Source organism: Trematomus bernacchii, unplaced genomic scaffold (assembly GCF_902827165.1).
Source record: "Trematomus bernacchii unplaced genomic scaffold, fTreBer1.1, whole genome shotgun sequence".
In the NCBI taxonomy this organism is placed as follows: domain Eukaryota; kingdom Metazoa; phylum Chordata; class Actinopteri; order Perciformes; family Nototheniidae; genus Trematomus; species Trematomus bernacchii.
Genome location: NW_022987839.1, coordinates 2,345,046 through 2,360,486, shown reverse-complemented (window position 1 = coordinate 2,360,486; position 15,441 = coordinate 2,345,046). Strand labels below are relative to the sequence as shown.

Genomic DNA, 15,441 nt, shown 5'->3' with positions numbered 1-15,441 from the left:
CCTCAGGATTCAAGTTTCTTCAACTAATTCTTCTTCTTGTTAACTCATCTTTCAAACAATATTTGATTGTCTTTCTGTTATTCCAACAATCCCTTACTCTGTTTTTTTCAAAATGAGCCCTTATGGACATGGAAATATATTTGTTTACGGAGACAGACCATTAAATTGGCAACAGCAACAAACAAAAAAACATCTACTGTATAGTCAGACAATCGCCAATATCGAATATAATTGTCCAACCTTTATTTAAATCCGTTCATGCGTTTATATTAAAGTGCTTTTATTGGTAGGAGACAAGGAAGGGTAGATTGGAAAGGACAAGGGTAAGGAAAGAAAAAGGGGACGACATACTGTATATGCCTGGGAAACAGGATGGAGAGCACAATTTGATTTAAAAGCACTTACAACACAGGTTCATCCCCAAGTGCTCAGAGAGAAACAAAGGACAGAGATAAGGAGCTTCAAGATAAAGACAGAACCTGCTGAGCTCACTCACACCTGGATTAACCTCTGCTAAATAAAAAGTATTAAAAAACAAAAAATGCGACACCATTGTTGTGCAATAACACTTATGTGTACTTAGTTAAAATTATTATTATTGCTGGCTGCCTTCTTAGTTTGGCTATTTTAATACAGTAACAGGAATCTGTGAGTAACTCTGTGCAATATATAATTCTACCTCTGTTATTTAGCTTCTACCACACTTCATTATACATGCTACACTTCATTTACTCCATAAATACTGCTGCTGCTGCGTTCCTAACCGAATGTGTACTTTGTAAATTGTAATAACTTTTATTATTAGTCCTGCAGCGGGGAAACTTAAAGCGTTACAACAAAAGTGATATAGCAGATAAAAGGCAAGAAATAATGAAGTGGCTAACTATTAAATATAGAGATGCACACATTGAAAATGATATAAAAATAAAGACAAATATGTACTCATCCATGGAAATAGGTAATTGAACATGAACATATTAAGGTCTGAGATACTATAAAAATGATGTTTTGAACGTAGGAATGATTATGGTTATTGCACAGTAGAATCACCAAAAGGATAGATAGATAGATAGATAGATAGATAGAATTGGGAGGGATGAACCCCTCTTTAATGGTCACACATGTAGAGCACACAGCACACACAGTGACATGTGTTCTCTGCATTTAACCCATCCTCGTACCAGGAGTCTAGTACTAGGAGCAGTGGGCAGCTATTGTACAGCGCCCGGGGAGCAATGGGAGTGAGGGGGGAAGGGGGGTGTCCAGGGCACCACGGCAGGGCAGGAGGTGAACTGGGACCTCTCCAAGTAGCAGTCCACTCTCCATATTTAGGTCTAGTCGGGGACTTGAACCGGCGACCCTACGGCTCACAGCCCCTTCTGACTGAGCCACTGCCGGTCTACAGTGCACGTTACAGGTGTATTGCACATGATCTCACAGTCTGTATTGTGTGTATTGTCTACCAGGGGTCGTGGTGGTTGTAGAGCCGTTGTGGAAGGAAGGAATTCTGTAAACAAGTTTAAATATCCTAATTCTGGGAATTGAAAAGAAAAGTGGTTTAAAGGTCAAATATGGGTTCGGGTAACAGTAACACAGGGGAAAATGTGTTGTCTGGGGATGCTAAAAGGATTGAAAGAGAAGGATGAAAGGAATATAAAAAGGTTAGAAAACGGAACTATCATTTCACGGGAAGACTAGGGGTAGAGGAATGTGAGAATTAGTTTAGGGGTATTGACAAATATCTGGAACAAACTACCAGAAACCTGCAGGTCCGCTGCGACTACTTTTAAATCCAGGCTGAAGACTTTCTTTTTGCTGCTACTTTTAATTGAACTATTCACATCTTACACGGCACTGTAACTGTTATTCATGTACCCGTTATTCATGTTTTATTATCTTTGCTTTTTAATGTTTCTAATGTGTTTTATGCTCTTAATGTCTTCATTTTTGTAAAGCACTTTGAATTGCCTTGTGTTGAAAAGTGCTATATAAATAAACTTGCGTTGCTTTGATTCTGAAATGATTGTTCCCTCCTCTCTGCAGTTCGGGGAGAACCGGCAGGTGCTGCAGGCGGTGCGCACGCTGCTGGAGGACGTGAGGGCGGAGCTGACGGAGGAGGAGGCGCGGCGCTGCCAGCTGCAGGCGACCTACGCCAACGACAAGGCCGCCTGGGAGGTCAAGTGGGCCGAGGTGAAGAGCCGCTGCGGACAGGTACAGATGGCGACTCAGCGTCCTCCTTAAAGGGACAGGACACAATCTGCTGTAGAGACTAACAGGGCATTCATTAGGCTGCCAGGTGACAGTAAACATGTTCTCCAGGGAGGAAATCCAGCCCAGGGCACGGTGCTAAGGAGATGAAACAAAGGAATATGTATTTGTTGTTAAGCCTTCTCTCTGGGCTGTAGTTTTAAAGTGCAGCAATGATATTCAAATTCAAATTCAAAGGTTTTATTGTCATATGCACAAAGAAATGGCAATGAAATTCTTCTGACCTGAGCTCCTCCAACAATGCAACATATATAATAAAATACAAAATAAGAAGTCTATATACATGTCAATAGAATATGGGATATGTACAAGAACAGAATATTACATTAAATAATGTAAATTAAGACTAAATTAAATACGGTTTATTGCAGTGAAGTTGTGTCTTAATAATAATAATCGCAGGCAGGGTTGGGAGGGTTACTTTAAAAATGTAATCTGTTCCTAGTTACCTATGATAAAAAGTCATCAGTAACATAGTTTTGAAAGTATCACAATATAGAAGTAATGAACCTTTCTGTTAATTTTGATCAACCTCAATATCAAGATCGAATGCAATGCAATAAATACAAAATAAATATCAAATAAGATGTAGCAACAATGATATGAAGTTGAGTCCTACAGAACAGTACAGCTTACAAAGAAGAAATACAATCTCTTTTGCAAAAGACACAATATGCAGTAGTTTGTATTTGAGTACTGCATATGGATAAAGAGAGTCCTCTGTTTTGCTGCTACACAAGTACCTGTATCTTGATGACGTAATCCCGTTACATGTAATCCGTTACTCCCTGAGCTTGATCACCAGTAACAAACAAATGGACAGAATCCAATTCATAATCACCACTTGAAAATGTAATTAAAAAAGGAAGGGGCTGCTCTGAATGAGACAACACAATGATGAATCATTCAGCACGGTGCCTTAATGTTCGACGTTCCTCTAATCATCCCTTTGTGAACTCAGAACAGCTGTTATCTTTTATAAGCACTCATTATGGGAGTTTGTATTTGTAGATTAGGAGCAGAGTATCTTCATCTGAACCTGATAGGAGTACATGAAATATGATATGAGTTCTGCGATTACAGTAAATGGCTTTCGAGATTGCAAACAAACTTTAGTTGATATTTGCTCAAATTGTTGACATAGCTTGGATAACATTAATGTAGTTCTCAACACCTTCAAAATAGCTTCCTATTGAGTGGCGTTAAGGAGAGTGCAGCTCCCAGGAAGTTAAAGAAACAGACTTCAACAGAGACTTACTTAAAGGTCCCCTATTATACTCTTTTTCATCAATATATTATAGGTCTCAGATATATACAAAGCATGTCTCTGAAGTGTTTGGCTTGAAATACCAAACTGATTATTACATTACATGTCACTTAGACGCTTTTATCCAAAGCGACTTACATACTCAATACTGTGGGCAATCCCCACAGGAGCAATTTGGGGTGAAGTGTCTTGCCCAGGGACACAACGACATGCTGACTGCAGTGGGGTTTGAACCTGTGACCCCCTGATCCGAACACCAACGCACAACCCACTGCACCACACGCCTCCATTATTGTAGCATCCCATAAACCCCTCTGTTTCAAAAGTGCTGATTCTGTGTCTGTAGCTTTAAATGCTAATGAGTTGCTGCTGGCCACGCCCCTCTGAGAGATGATTGGTTTAAAAATACACAATGATGCTATAGGAGGAGACTCAGGTGATAAAGTGGGCGGTTATTGGCTAATTGTGAACAGTGTGACATCACAAAGCGGCAAATATCTGATCAGCTCATTTTCTGGCATATAAATGGATCAGGACCAGGATCAGGAAAAAATCACACCACGATTTCATAATGTATTTTTTAAATCATGAGATTAATGAGGCAAGAATTATCAATCCCTCCAATATCATGAGACATATCGCAATTGCAATATCAGTCCATATAATCAAGTTTTTTTCCCCATATCGTGCAGCCCTGATTTCTATACTGAGTATACTGACACCATAATTTCACCTGGCACATTTGATTTGCATTGTGTTTTAATTTAATAGTAAATAAAAATGTCAATACTAGGTCTGCAGTTAGAAGTGGAAGTTCGTTTAAAGGTCCCCTATTATACTGTTTTTCATCAATATATTATAGGTCTCAGATATATACAAACATGTCTCTGAAGTGTTTGGCTCCAAACACCAAACAGATCATTGCAGCATCCCATAATCCCCTCTGTTTCAGCCCTGTTTCAAAAGTGCTGATTCTCTGTCTGTTACTTTAGATGAAAATAAGGAGCCCCTCCCCACGCCCCTCTGAGAGATATTTGGTTAAAAAGAACACAATGGTGCTCTAGGAGGAGATTCAGGTGATATGGTGGGGGGGGGTTACCTTGGTTGGTGATTGGCTAATGGTTACTCAAGCCAAAAAATCGTTATGACATCATGAAGTGGCCAAAGTCTGATCAGCTCATTTTCAGACACGTTTTTATATAAATGGATCAGGACAAAAAGTGAGTGAATCTTTTTTCCTGAAACTTTCAGAATCTCTTTACACAGAGGGGACACATGGTGATGTATGAAAGACATGAAGAAGTGGATTTTGCATAATAGGTCCCCTTTAAAGGACAGGTAGAGCAGTGTGACGAAGAAGGAAATGAAGTCGATTATGTTTTGGAGCCTCAATGTCTGCTTCGTCAGATTTTGACTTGAGATATTCTTTGCCTTTAAAGGGCAGAGCACGATCCGGATCAACAGATCAATGTGGGGAAAAAAGGACAGCACACAATGAATTTGAGGATATTCAATATTTAGTTTCTCGTATTAGAGGATTTTGAAACTTTCCTCCCGAGATATATCTGAGGAAAAAGTAACTGCAGCTTTGGGAACCAATTAAGATCAGTTTGATTTATAGAAAGAAGATTATCTTTTTAACTCCCATGCTCTTAATCTGAAAAGCTTTTACATGGTTCATATCCTCCCACAGAGCAGAGGTCGCTGAGGGCTTCAACGAGAACTAATTTACACTCTTCTGATAGCGCCATGTTGAGCTCTTCTCTCCCTCCACGGTGCTTCAAACTGATTAAGACTTCAGAAACATGCCCCCAAACTTCTGGATTTCTACTCAGGATTATTACACAGCCCAGCAGAGCGGAGCAGAATTTGAAATTACCTTCACCTGTGTGTTTATATTTTGGAATAAGGGTATTTTTTAGGTATTAATAACAGGCTGGCTCTCAGGGGAGAGAGTTCAGCCTCAAATCAAATCAATTATATTTTCTGCTACAATTGGAGCCTGTTTGATTTGAACTTGATACGTTTCTCCAGTGTGTAATCAGACACATTTCCCACCTCTTATAAACCAAACAAGTTGAGTGTTTGTGAATGTCCGTTATGTAAGCTGCAGCCTTGACTTGCTCCACACGCTGCAGACCCAGTTTGTACCACTATGTTGCGGCGTTAAAGCCGCCTGAAGATTACAAAGCTCGGTTCTTCCAGAGGGGCTTTCCTCCGACGCTCTGCAGCTTTGAAGATGTGCAGTTCATCTGAATCCTCGGTTCATGTCCTTCCTCCAGAGACCGGTGTGAAGAATACATTTCGGAGGGGAGACCTGACTCAAGTTTTAACTGTGTTTCTGTCGACTACAGAACAACTCCTGGTGCTTTGTGATGCCTTCTCCTAATCTCATTGTGCTTCTTTGTGACTAGAACTAACTTAGTTTTTATAATGTATTAGAAGACATTAAGACCTAAAAAAAAAAGCCCATTTGGTGTGTTGCTTCAGGTACCAGAAAGTCAAGTTTGAGAAACAGATGTGTTGCAAATTGCACATCGATTCAATATTTTAAGATAGGACTTTACAGCTCTGGAAAAACTATAACATCAGCATTTATTTTATCTTTTGTCACGATAATTGCAAAGTAAAGAATAGAAATTCAGCATTTTGCATATTGCAAATTTGGCAGATGCTTTATACAATCAATCAATCAATCAATGTTTATTTATATAGCCCAATATCACTAATGTTACATTTGTCTCAGTGGACTTCACAGTTTGTACAGAATATCAGTATGACAATACGACACCCTCTGTCCTTAGACCCTCACATCGTACAAGGAACAACTTCCAGAGAAACCCCACAGTTTAAAGGGGAAAATGGGAGAAACCTCAGGGAGAGCAACAGAGGAGGGATCCCTCTCCCAGGACGGACAGACGTGCAATAGATGCCGTGTGTAAATCGAAAAGATAATACATTTACAACATAGGTAGACCAAATGTTTTGAAATGCATGTGTCTATAATAAGAAGATGAATCCACAAGGATGTCAACAATCCTGTGGGAGCCATCAGGGAAGTAGTATGATGAGAGTCAGGCAGGACCACAGTGACAGGTTCAGCCACGACTCGAAGTCCACGACTCAGGATAGAGTATATGATCTTCAATTTATTTTTTCTTTCTTTTAAAAACATTTATTCATTCAAACAAAAGAGTTTCACCTACAAAAATAGTTTCTCACTCACCTCAAGATTTAGGCAGTTTTAGTTTTATTTGCCACGATCTTGAGAAATAAACCTCATTGCCAATGGAGTTTAGAACAATTGCATTTAAAGACTCAGCAGTAGCAACTCCTTCCAGAATCAGTGTTCTCGTTACTCTGTATTATACCAAAAGTATTATACTGCAACCAGTTTATTTAGGACTATTTCTTCTATTCCAAATAATCCAATAATTCTAATATAAATTATGTTATAAATTCGGTGAATCAACCTGTTAATTGGAACCATGTTAGCTGTTGTGGTATTTCCTCATAACAACACTTTTTCTTTGGCTTCATTAGTTATTTTTATAGCATAATCATAATTTTATAATAACTTATCAACCCAACTTCTGTGTCTTTGCTGTTCTTAATGTCTTAATGTGTGCATATGTATAAATGTTGATTGTGTATATATAGAATATACATATTTTTATATATATTTGTATTTTTGTATTCGGGATTGTGGGAAAAGGTATTTCGATCTCTCTGTCTGTACACACGAACTGAAAGATTGTCAATAAAGTTGACTTTGACTTTTGACTTCTTTACCAGCCGGACGAGGAGGGCGAGGGCGAGGTGCGAGGAGAAGCTCAGGGAGATGAAGGGGAGCCGGATGAAGACCCCGAGCGGGAGATGAATCTGGAGCGGGACGAGCACCGGCGGCTGCTGGCCGACAGCCACAGCACGTCTCTGGACCTCAGCTGGAAGCTGCAGCACGGGGAGAAGAGATGGAGCCGAGAGAGGGGCGAGCTGCTGGACCGCCACGACCAGGAGAGGCAGGAGTGGGATGGCAGCATGAGGGAGCTGCACCGCAAGATGGAGAGGGTGAGAGGATCTTAGAAAAATATCACTCGTCACCGGCTTGAGCTTCAATATCAGGAGACATGTATTTATTATCCTCTCAAGAATGGAAGTAGTCATCACATACAGAGCATTAGGTACAACTAGTTCCTGAACAGTGTCCTTCACATGCTGATATACAAGAGAGGGTTTACACAGTCACAAGATGGAGGAATACCGGTTCAAAGCAGTATTCAATGTTATGTTTAGATTAGCTCCACGTCAGAAATGATCATGCTTGTCATATGTCTATCTCCATAGAGGCTGAATCATCATGTTAATCACATAGCTATCATATGCCTAAAACAGTCCTGATGCTCTTCTATGTAATCAAACATCCTGTCATGTACACAGCTACAGTTAGGATACCTTTGTTATCATGTGCTACTCTGATATTGGAAGAGTACATTCAGTATTTTCCCAACAGAGGATCTTGTCTTTTTAATCTACACATGACATCTATCACACATCTGTCCCTCCTCTGTTGCTCTCCCTGAGGTTTCTTACATTGTCCCCCATTAACTTTGGGGTTTCATTTGGAAGTTTTCAGAGTGTGTCGTATTCGTATTCTGTACAAACTGTAAAGTCCCCTGAGAAAACCAATGCCAATCACCATCTCTTAAGAGAACACCTTCATGGGTGATGCTATGTGTCTAAAGAAGATAATCATTTTACATTCACATGCAGCAGAGAAAATCAGATTCAGGCTAAGATTTACAGCTTAACATTTTGAATAAAATAATCTGAACTCGCAGCCTTGAACCCTTTTGAATGAACTGCTTAAGTGTAAACTAAAGTAAACTAGGAAAACACATCTAAAAGATCTGAAGCTTTTTCTTGTTAAACGATGTAAGTGTGTGTTTATATAAGAAAGAGTGACAAAGCACCCCAAAAGGCAATTATATTGTCTGTTCCTTAGTACTCGGCGAGGTTAGACACAATAAAAACTCAGGTTTACAGAATAATTGATGTCTTTTGTGAGATTTAATTAGCAGAACTGCAGCGTCTCGACTCTGTTTGATGTTCAGGGCCGGATTGAGCTGGTTAATTTAATATGAGTGTGAGAGTATTTACATATAAAGCAGGGGCTGGAATATTAACACACTCAGAAAATAGCAAGAAAACTGCTGATGCAATGCTGAATGAAAAGACAGAGCAGGAGGCGTAGATGCATTATTCAGCGATACATGCTGAAAGTTATGAAACACAGATCACCACATGAACCGATAACAGTGGGTGAAAGTGAACAAGTGATGGGGGGTCTTCTTTTAACCTTGAGCCTAAATCAAGTCACTTACCTCTGAATGCTGCAGGTGGAAGAGTGGAGGATTACAGTTTCTAAAGGAACGATAGGTGTTTGTACATGTATGTGAGGAAAGCCTCCAATCGCATGCATAAAGCATACTGTAAATGCAAAGCCCATACGTGGGGACCCATGAATCCCCCTGACCTGGGCGATATGTGTCCTTACATTCTCTGCAAGGAAGCTGCATCAATTAGTCGACTAATTGATCATTTGGTCCACAGAAAATTAATCACCAGAATTTCTATAATCAATTAGTTGTTTTTTCGTGTAAACATGGCAGACGAATGCCCTTTTTATCCTCTCAATCTGTACTGATGTACCGATAATAATCAAGAAGTGACAGTACAGACAGGCCAAAGATTTTCTTTTTAGGTTTTTAGAAACAGTTTTGATGTGAAATTGCCTCCAGAAAGCACTAAAAATGTTATCAAAGTTTTTCATTTATTTGTTTGTTTTTGCAGAAAGAAAAATGTATTATTTTCTGATATGATTGGGAGTTGGAGGGAGAGAGAAAGAGGGTTGAGATACACCAAAAGTCCCAAGGCTGAAATTGAACCCCGGGATGTTGTGGTTATATGCTGGAGCTCTTTATCAAAAAACATCCTTTTAACCCCTTAAAATATAGGCTGTGATGTTAAGACCATAAACAAACAAATACACAACTTTTTTAGAATAATTGGCAAATGTCAGTGTCAGGATTTTGTATATAATGAGCTCAAACTTGCAAACTACAGTCTGGTTGTTATAAAAAGTGAATGAGACTGATCCTCTGATATCTGTGTGTGTGTTTCTTATTGCAGTTGCAGAGAGAGCTGAGCAGCCGGCGAGGCGAAGACTTCGACGTCAAAGATGGCGGCTCGGACCCGAGAGGCGTGTTTTCTCCTCAGGATAGTCCCTGCATTGCCCCCCGCTCCCCTCGCTCCCCTCGCTCCCCCTCTACCTCCACCCCACCTCCTGCCCCCCCCAGACGCTCCCACTCTGACTCCGAAGCCATGCTGGAGCATCAGGGGGCCGTGCGGAGGCTGAAAGGCCCCACGGAGAACCTGCTCCTGGACGCTCTGTCTCTGGACCCCCTCAGCAGCCTGGAGGTCCCGCCCCCCTCCAGACTGAGCGAGAGCGACAAGAGGTTCCCCTGCATGAAGGAGGTAACACATCCACCAAGTCACTTTTACTTATTTAAAGGTCACCTATAATGCAAAATCCACTTTGTCATGTCTCTTCTACATCAACATGTGTCCCCTCTGTGTAAAGAGATTCTGAAAGTTTCAGAAAAAAAGATTCTCTCACTTTTTGTCCTGATCAATTTATATAAAAACCTGTCTGAAAATGAGCTGATCTGATTTTGGCCACTTTATGATGTCATAACGATGTTTTGGCTTGCGTAACCATTAGCCAATCACCAACCAAGGTAACCCCCCCCCCCCCCCACCTTATCACCTGAATCTCCTCCTAGAGCACCATTGTGTTCTTTGTAACCAAATATCTCTCAGAGGGGCGTGGGGAGGGGCTCCTTATTTTCATCTAAAGTAACAGACAGAGAATCAGCACTTTAGAAACAGGGCTGAAACAGAGGGGATTATGGGATGCTGCAATGATCTGTTTGGTATTTGGAGCCAAACACTTCAGAGACATGTTTTGTATATATCTGAGACCTATAATATATTGATGAAAAACAGTATAATAGGGGACCTTTAATACTTTCATACAGAAAGCCAGTGTGCACCAAGGCGGCATGCTTTAAACAGCAGCGCACATTTTTGGATGTGAGGGAAGAAGAAATTAGGTCAAAATAGAGCATTTAGGATACATCACATTACATTACACTCTAGGGTGTTAGGCATTTCTCTTAAGCCATAACATCGACCTAATGGGATTTTTTTTTACATTTCATAGATATTTTAATAAGTGAATTAGTCCTGAACAGGCAAGACAATTTCCTCGGGTGTCACTCAAAAACCTGAACCTCAAATTGCTAATATTTGTTATTCTTAGATCTTTTTTTAGAAGGTTTCCCTGTTTTCTACAACATTGGATGTAGGTCATTGTAGCTGTAAAAAGAATAGCTATACGCTTATATAGCCGGGGAGACGAGTAATGGTAAAAAGAATACCTCCGATATTGAGTTTGAAAATGTACGAGAAAAAAACTTGAATCTTCTCTTTAGTGATTCATTCATTCAACGTATGTCAGAATATGTTATTTCTATATAAAAAACATTTAACTTACAATGGCACTTATTAGTACTTTTCAAAAAAAAGATATTTAAACATTTCAACGAATCATCTACTGATTTCTCCCCCCTGCTGTTACCTCCTATAAATCATCTTACACTGGAAATGTTCTCACATGATTGATCCGTTGTGTTTCAGGCCCTGAATGAGATTTCGGAGAGAGACGATGATCTTGGGAGCCCGGAGGACGACATGGCTGTGGGCAGTCTGCTCAGGTAACCTCATGAAAAAGAAGTGAAACTGAGTTGAAAGAGTATTTTATGGGTAAACTATTCTATAAAAAGCTGCTGCATATTAATAGATGTCAGCAGTAAACACTTGCTGCAGATTTTCCAGCCTCCTGCTAAACTTCTGTTGCTCATACATACACATGAATCCCTCCGGAGACTGGCTGTGATTTTGCCCCTGGTGAACTTTTGTGAAACTTTCTCAAGTGATCCAGCTCAGCGTGCTGTTAAATAATTCAAAACTGTTTTAGGTTAGTGTATTTGTATAGTACATTTAAGACACAAAGGCAATTTAAAGTGCTATACCAAGGCAATAACCCATTCTTACAAAAAATGACATTGCAAATACACATAATGGTGCAAGAAGTGCTGCAGTGCAATGATAACATAAAGTTAAATGACCTCTGGAAGGGCATCATTATAGAGAAAGGTTTTCAGCCTCGATTTAAACGAACCCAGATATTCAAACTTCTTGAATATCTGGGGCTGACCTCAGATATTCAAGAAGTTTGTTTCAGGTCTGCGTAGTTTAAAAACTAAAATAGAAAAGATAATTTGGTTGAGATGTTGTTTGCTTTCATTTTCCTGTTTGAAGTACACCTTGATGAACTGTTTGTGCCTTTGTGTGTTTTCCAGAGCCAAGTCAGTGTGCTCCATGAGCGACTTCCAGCGGTTGATGGACAGCTCGCCGTTTCTCCCCGACAAGACTCGCCACGATGATCTGGGCCAAGACGACGTGACCCCTCCTCTGTCTCCGGACGACCTCAAGTACATCGAGGAGTTCAACAATAAGGGCTGGGACTTCCCATCATCTGCGTCCGGCTCGAATCCTGCCCTGGAGGAGTGGACAGACAAACCTCCAGCCTCCTGGTTTCTCACCACCAGCGCCACCCTGACCACCAGCGACCCCGAGCACTGCCTAAAGTCCCCGCTGAGGGGCACCGGGGGGGGGGCTGCAGGGCTGGGAGTGGAGCACTACGACGTGTTGCTCCACAGCCCCACCCGAGCGGGGGCAGCTGAAGACCCAGACTTCCTGTACGCCAAAGGGACCAAAGCCAGGGGCGGAGGGGAGGAAGGTGGGGCGGCCAGCGGGCCGGACGAGGTGTTCAGCGGGGGGAGGTGGACATGTGGGCTCCTGGAGGGAGGGGGGTTGAGGACTTCTCCTAGTCAGCCTCCTATCTGCCCCACTGTGGGCTACACTTCCTCTCTGGAGCTGCAGTTATCGAGGAACATGAGTGACGACATGAAGGAGGTGGCGATCTCCGTCAGGAACGCTATCCGATCCCCGCCCGGGCCCGTGGTGCGAGACACCGCCTGCCAGACCAATGGACTCAGCACCCGAGCCACGCAGACCACCCAGACCATCAGCGTGGGTCTGCAGACGGACCTTCTGAGGACCCTGACCAGCAGCCCTCACCGCTGCCTCACCCCTAAAGGAGGAGGCACGCCGATCTCCTCGCCGTCGCGCAACACCAGGAAGATCCAGTACTCTCCAGTGGTCCAGAGTAAGTTTGAGCGTCCGTGCTGCTCGCCAAAGTACGGCTCGCCAAAGCTCCAGAGGAAACCGTCCATCACCAACAACAAGGCCGATCTGCCCAGCAACAAAGCCCCGACCCCTACCACGCCGCAGAAGAGCAGCAACGAGTCTGCGTGGGCTCGCTCCACCACGACCCGCGACAGCCCCGTCCACACCACCATCAACGACGGCCTCTCCAGCCTCTTCAACATCATCGACCACACACACGTTGCCTACGAGCCCATGCCCAAGTTCAACAAATCCCCCAGTCGCTCTCGCCCAATCACAGAGTCCAGTCCAGTTCAGGGGGCCATCGCAGTGGACCCCAGGAACGAGTGTTTACGGATTGTCCGAGGTCGCTCTCCAAGCCCAGTGCAGCTGATACTGGAGAACGTAGAGGGGGGGAGCATACGGCAGGATCTGTCCGCCCCGCCGGGATACACGCTGGCTGAAAACACGGCCCGCATCCTCAACAAGAAGCTGCAGGAGCAAGGACTCAGAGACGAGAGGAGGCTTCAGACGGGGGGGGCAGAGCGGCAGCAGGCAGGCGGACTCTGACAGAGGACAGTCCGGATGTATGGAGGTAAATATACAGGCAAACCGGATCCATCGCTTCTTCACTCATTTGATCTGGGGTCCTTGTTTTATGACGCAAAAATACCTATGACTTGTGGATTGAAGATAAACTTTAAAGCATCAGAGAGAAAGCTGAAGTTGTAATTTGACTAAAATGTTGTTTTTTCTCAGATCGAAAGCACTGACTGATGCAATGGTAATGTCAAAATATTTGACCCTCTTCAAAAATACTGGCTGTACACTCTTTAAGGTTTCTTCTTCTTCTTCTTCTGTACTTTCTTCTGCACTGTCGTGTCTTTCTTGCTTTTATTTCTGTATATTTAACTTTCAGTGAGGCCCGACCGAAACCTGATTTATGCGTCTGATGATTGGAGAAGTGAAATGATCCATCAGTAATGATCTGAGTGAGGTCATAGCTACAGAGTTAATCCTTATCAGAAACTCTCCAATTAAATGTTTTTCAGTGGTTCTTGAGCTCCTCTGTACCAAATGAACCAAAGAAAAGCGGTAATTTCACTCCTTAAGATCAGCGCTCTGACACATCGGTTGGGCCATTTTCACCACCCATTCAGCTGACCTGTGGGAAAAATAAAAGACGGACAGAAAACCATCTTTCTGGTCATGGTTGAATGATGAAACAGATAAAGAAAAGTGCTTTTAGTTTACTGTTTGTACTGGCACACCTCTATAGACAGATTACAATTCTGAAAAGTAGGTTTAAACTGTATTAAATCTCTACATTAAAATAATGTACCAAAGTCTAACTGTACATATAAACCCATAACATTAACAGTGAGCAACATAATCCCACATATGGTGGTTAATATGTCCACTAACATGCAGGATTGACCAGCTGCTGCTCACTGCAGAACAGACTAGATTACGTCTGATATGTGATTTTATAGTAATATACGACTGGATTTAGATCATGTATTACTGTTTCTATGTGCCTCAAAATAGATCAATACACACAGTCGGGGTATAATATATCTTTAAAGAGGCCTATTCAAACTATTTTAAAGGTCAACCAGTAACCCGAACCCAATGTTGGAATAGTCGTGAAACAACTTACTGGAAAAGTTAGTTCACTGTCGGTTTTAGCTGATCCAGTTTATTAAGACTTTAATGGCGCTTTTCCACTGCAGGGCCTCGCTCGGCTTAGTACGGTATGGCTAGGCCTCGTTAGGCCTTGTTAGGCCAGGCTCACTTCATGCTGCGTTTCCATTACAGTTTAGGAACTGGGGCAGTAACTATATTAACGCAGTGTAGGCGGAGCCGTGACGTCATCTTCAATGCGAAACACAAAACCAACATCAGCCGTTAGCTGTTAGCACTCAGAGCTCACAGCTCCTCATATCTGTTCAGAAACTAGACAAAAGTTAAACAAGTACACACCACAGACTGCCTGTGTCATGGCGAATACAGTCGCTGCTTTATTTATGTCTGTAGGCCGTTGTTGTGAGTGTGGACGGTCGGAGCATATACAACGTTAGCTTAGCCAATCTCCATTCAGAAAACACGCATTTTAAAAGGTTTCTCGCCTGCCGTCTGTCTGCAGACTTGTCAAAGCATTAATTCATGGTTTTTACTAACCGGTATCAGTATGTTGTTACTTCGGCATCATTTTGAAACGTGTATTACAATTAAATCACGGTCAAATATGTTCATTTTGTTGTAGTTGCCAGCGATTCTCTCACTAGTTTAGCATACTCAGCCCGGTTGTTGGCCCGCAAAGAACCTCGATTATGGAGAGCCAGAAAACTGTGAAAAAGTACCCGCTAGCCGGAACTACGCCTCGTGGAAACGCAACCAAAAACGGGCCGGGCACGGCACGCTTAAACCGCACTCCGCGCTGTAGTGGAAATGCGCCATAAATGTGTTGTCCTATAAAATGTCAGACAACAGTGGAAGGAGCTATCATAGTCCTGTAGAGGTCAATAGGACGTCTGTTTTGCTCAGAGTTTGAC

At 42.2% G+C, this 15,441-nt stretch overlaps 1 protein-coding gene across 1 annotated transcript in view; it reads left to right on the top strand.

Annotated features, from left to right (window-relative positions):
* The window catches only part of LOC117500269 (microtubule cross-linking factor 1), a 74,997-nt gene that overhangs the window by 53,263 nt on the left and 6,293 nt on the right, over positions 1 to 15,441 (top strand). The window contains 6 exon segments of the mRNA XM_034153080.1: positions 2,044 to 2,211; positions 7,331 to 7,603; positions 9,725 to 10,069; positions 11,294 to 11,370; positions 12,019 to 13,431; positions 13,433 to 13,481. Of these exon segments, the coding sequence (XP_034008971.1) occupies positions 2,044 to 2,211; positions 7,331 to 7,603; positions 9,725 to 10,069; positions 11,294 to 11,370; positions 12,019 to 13,431; positions 13,433 to 13,481 (2,325 nt within the window).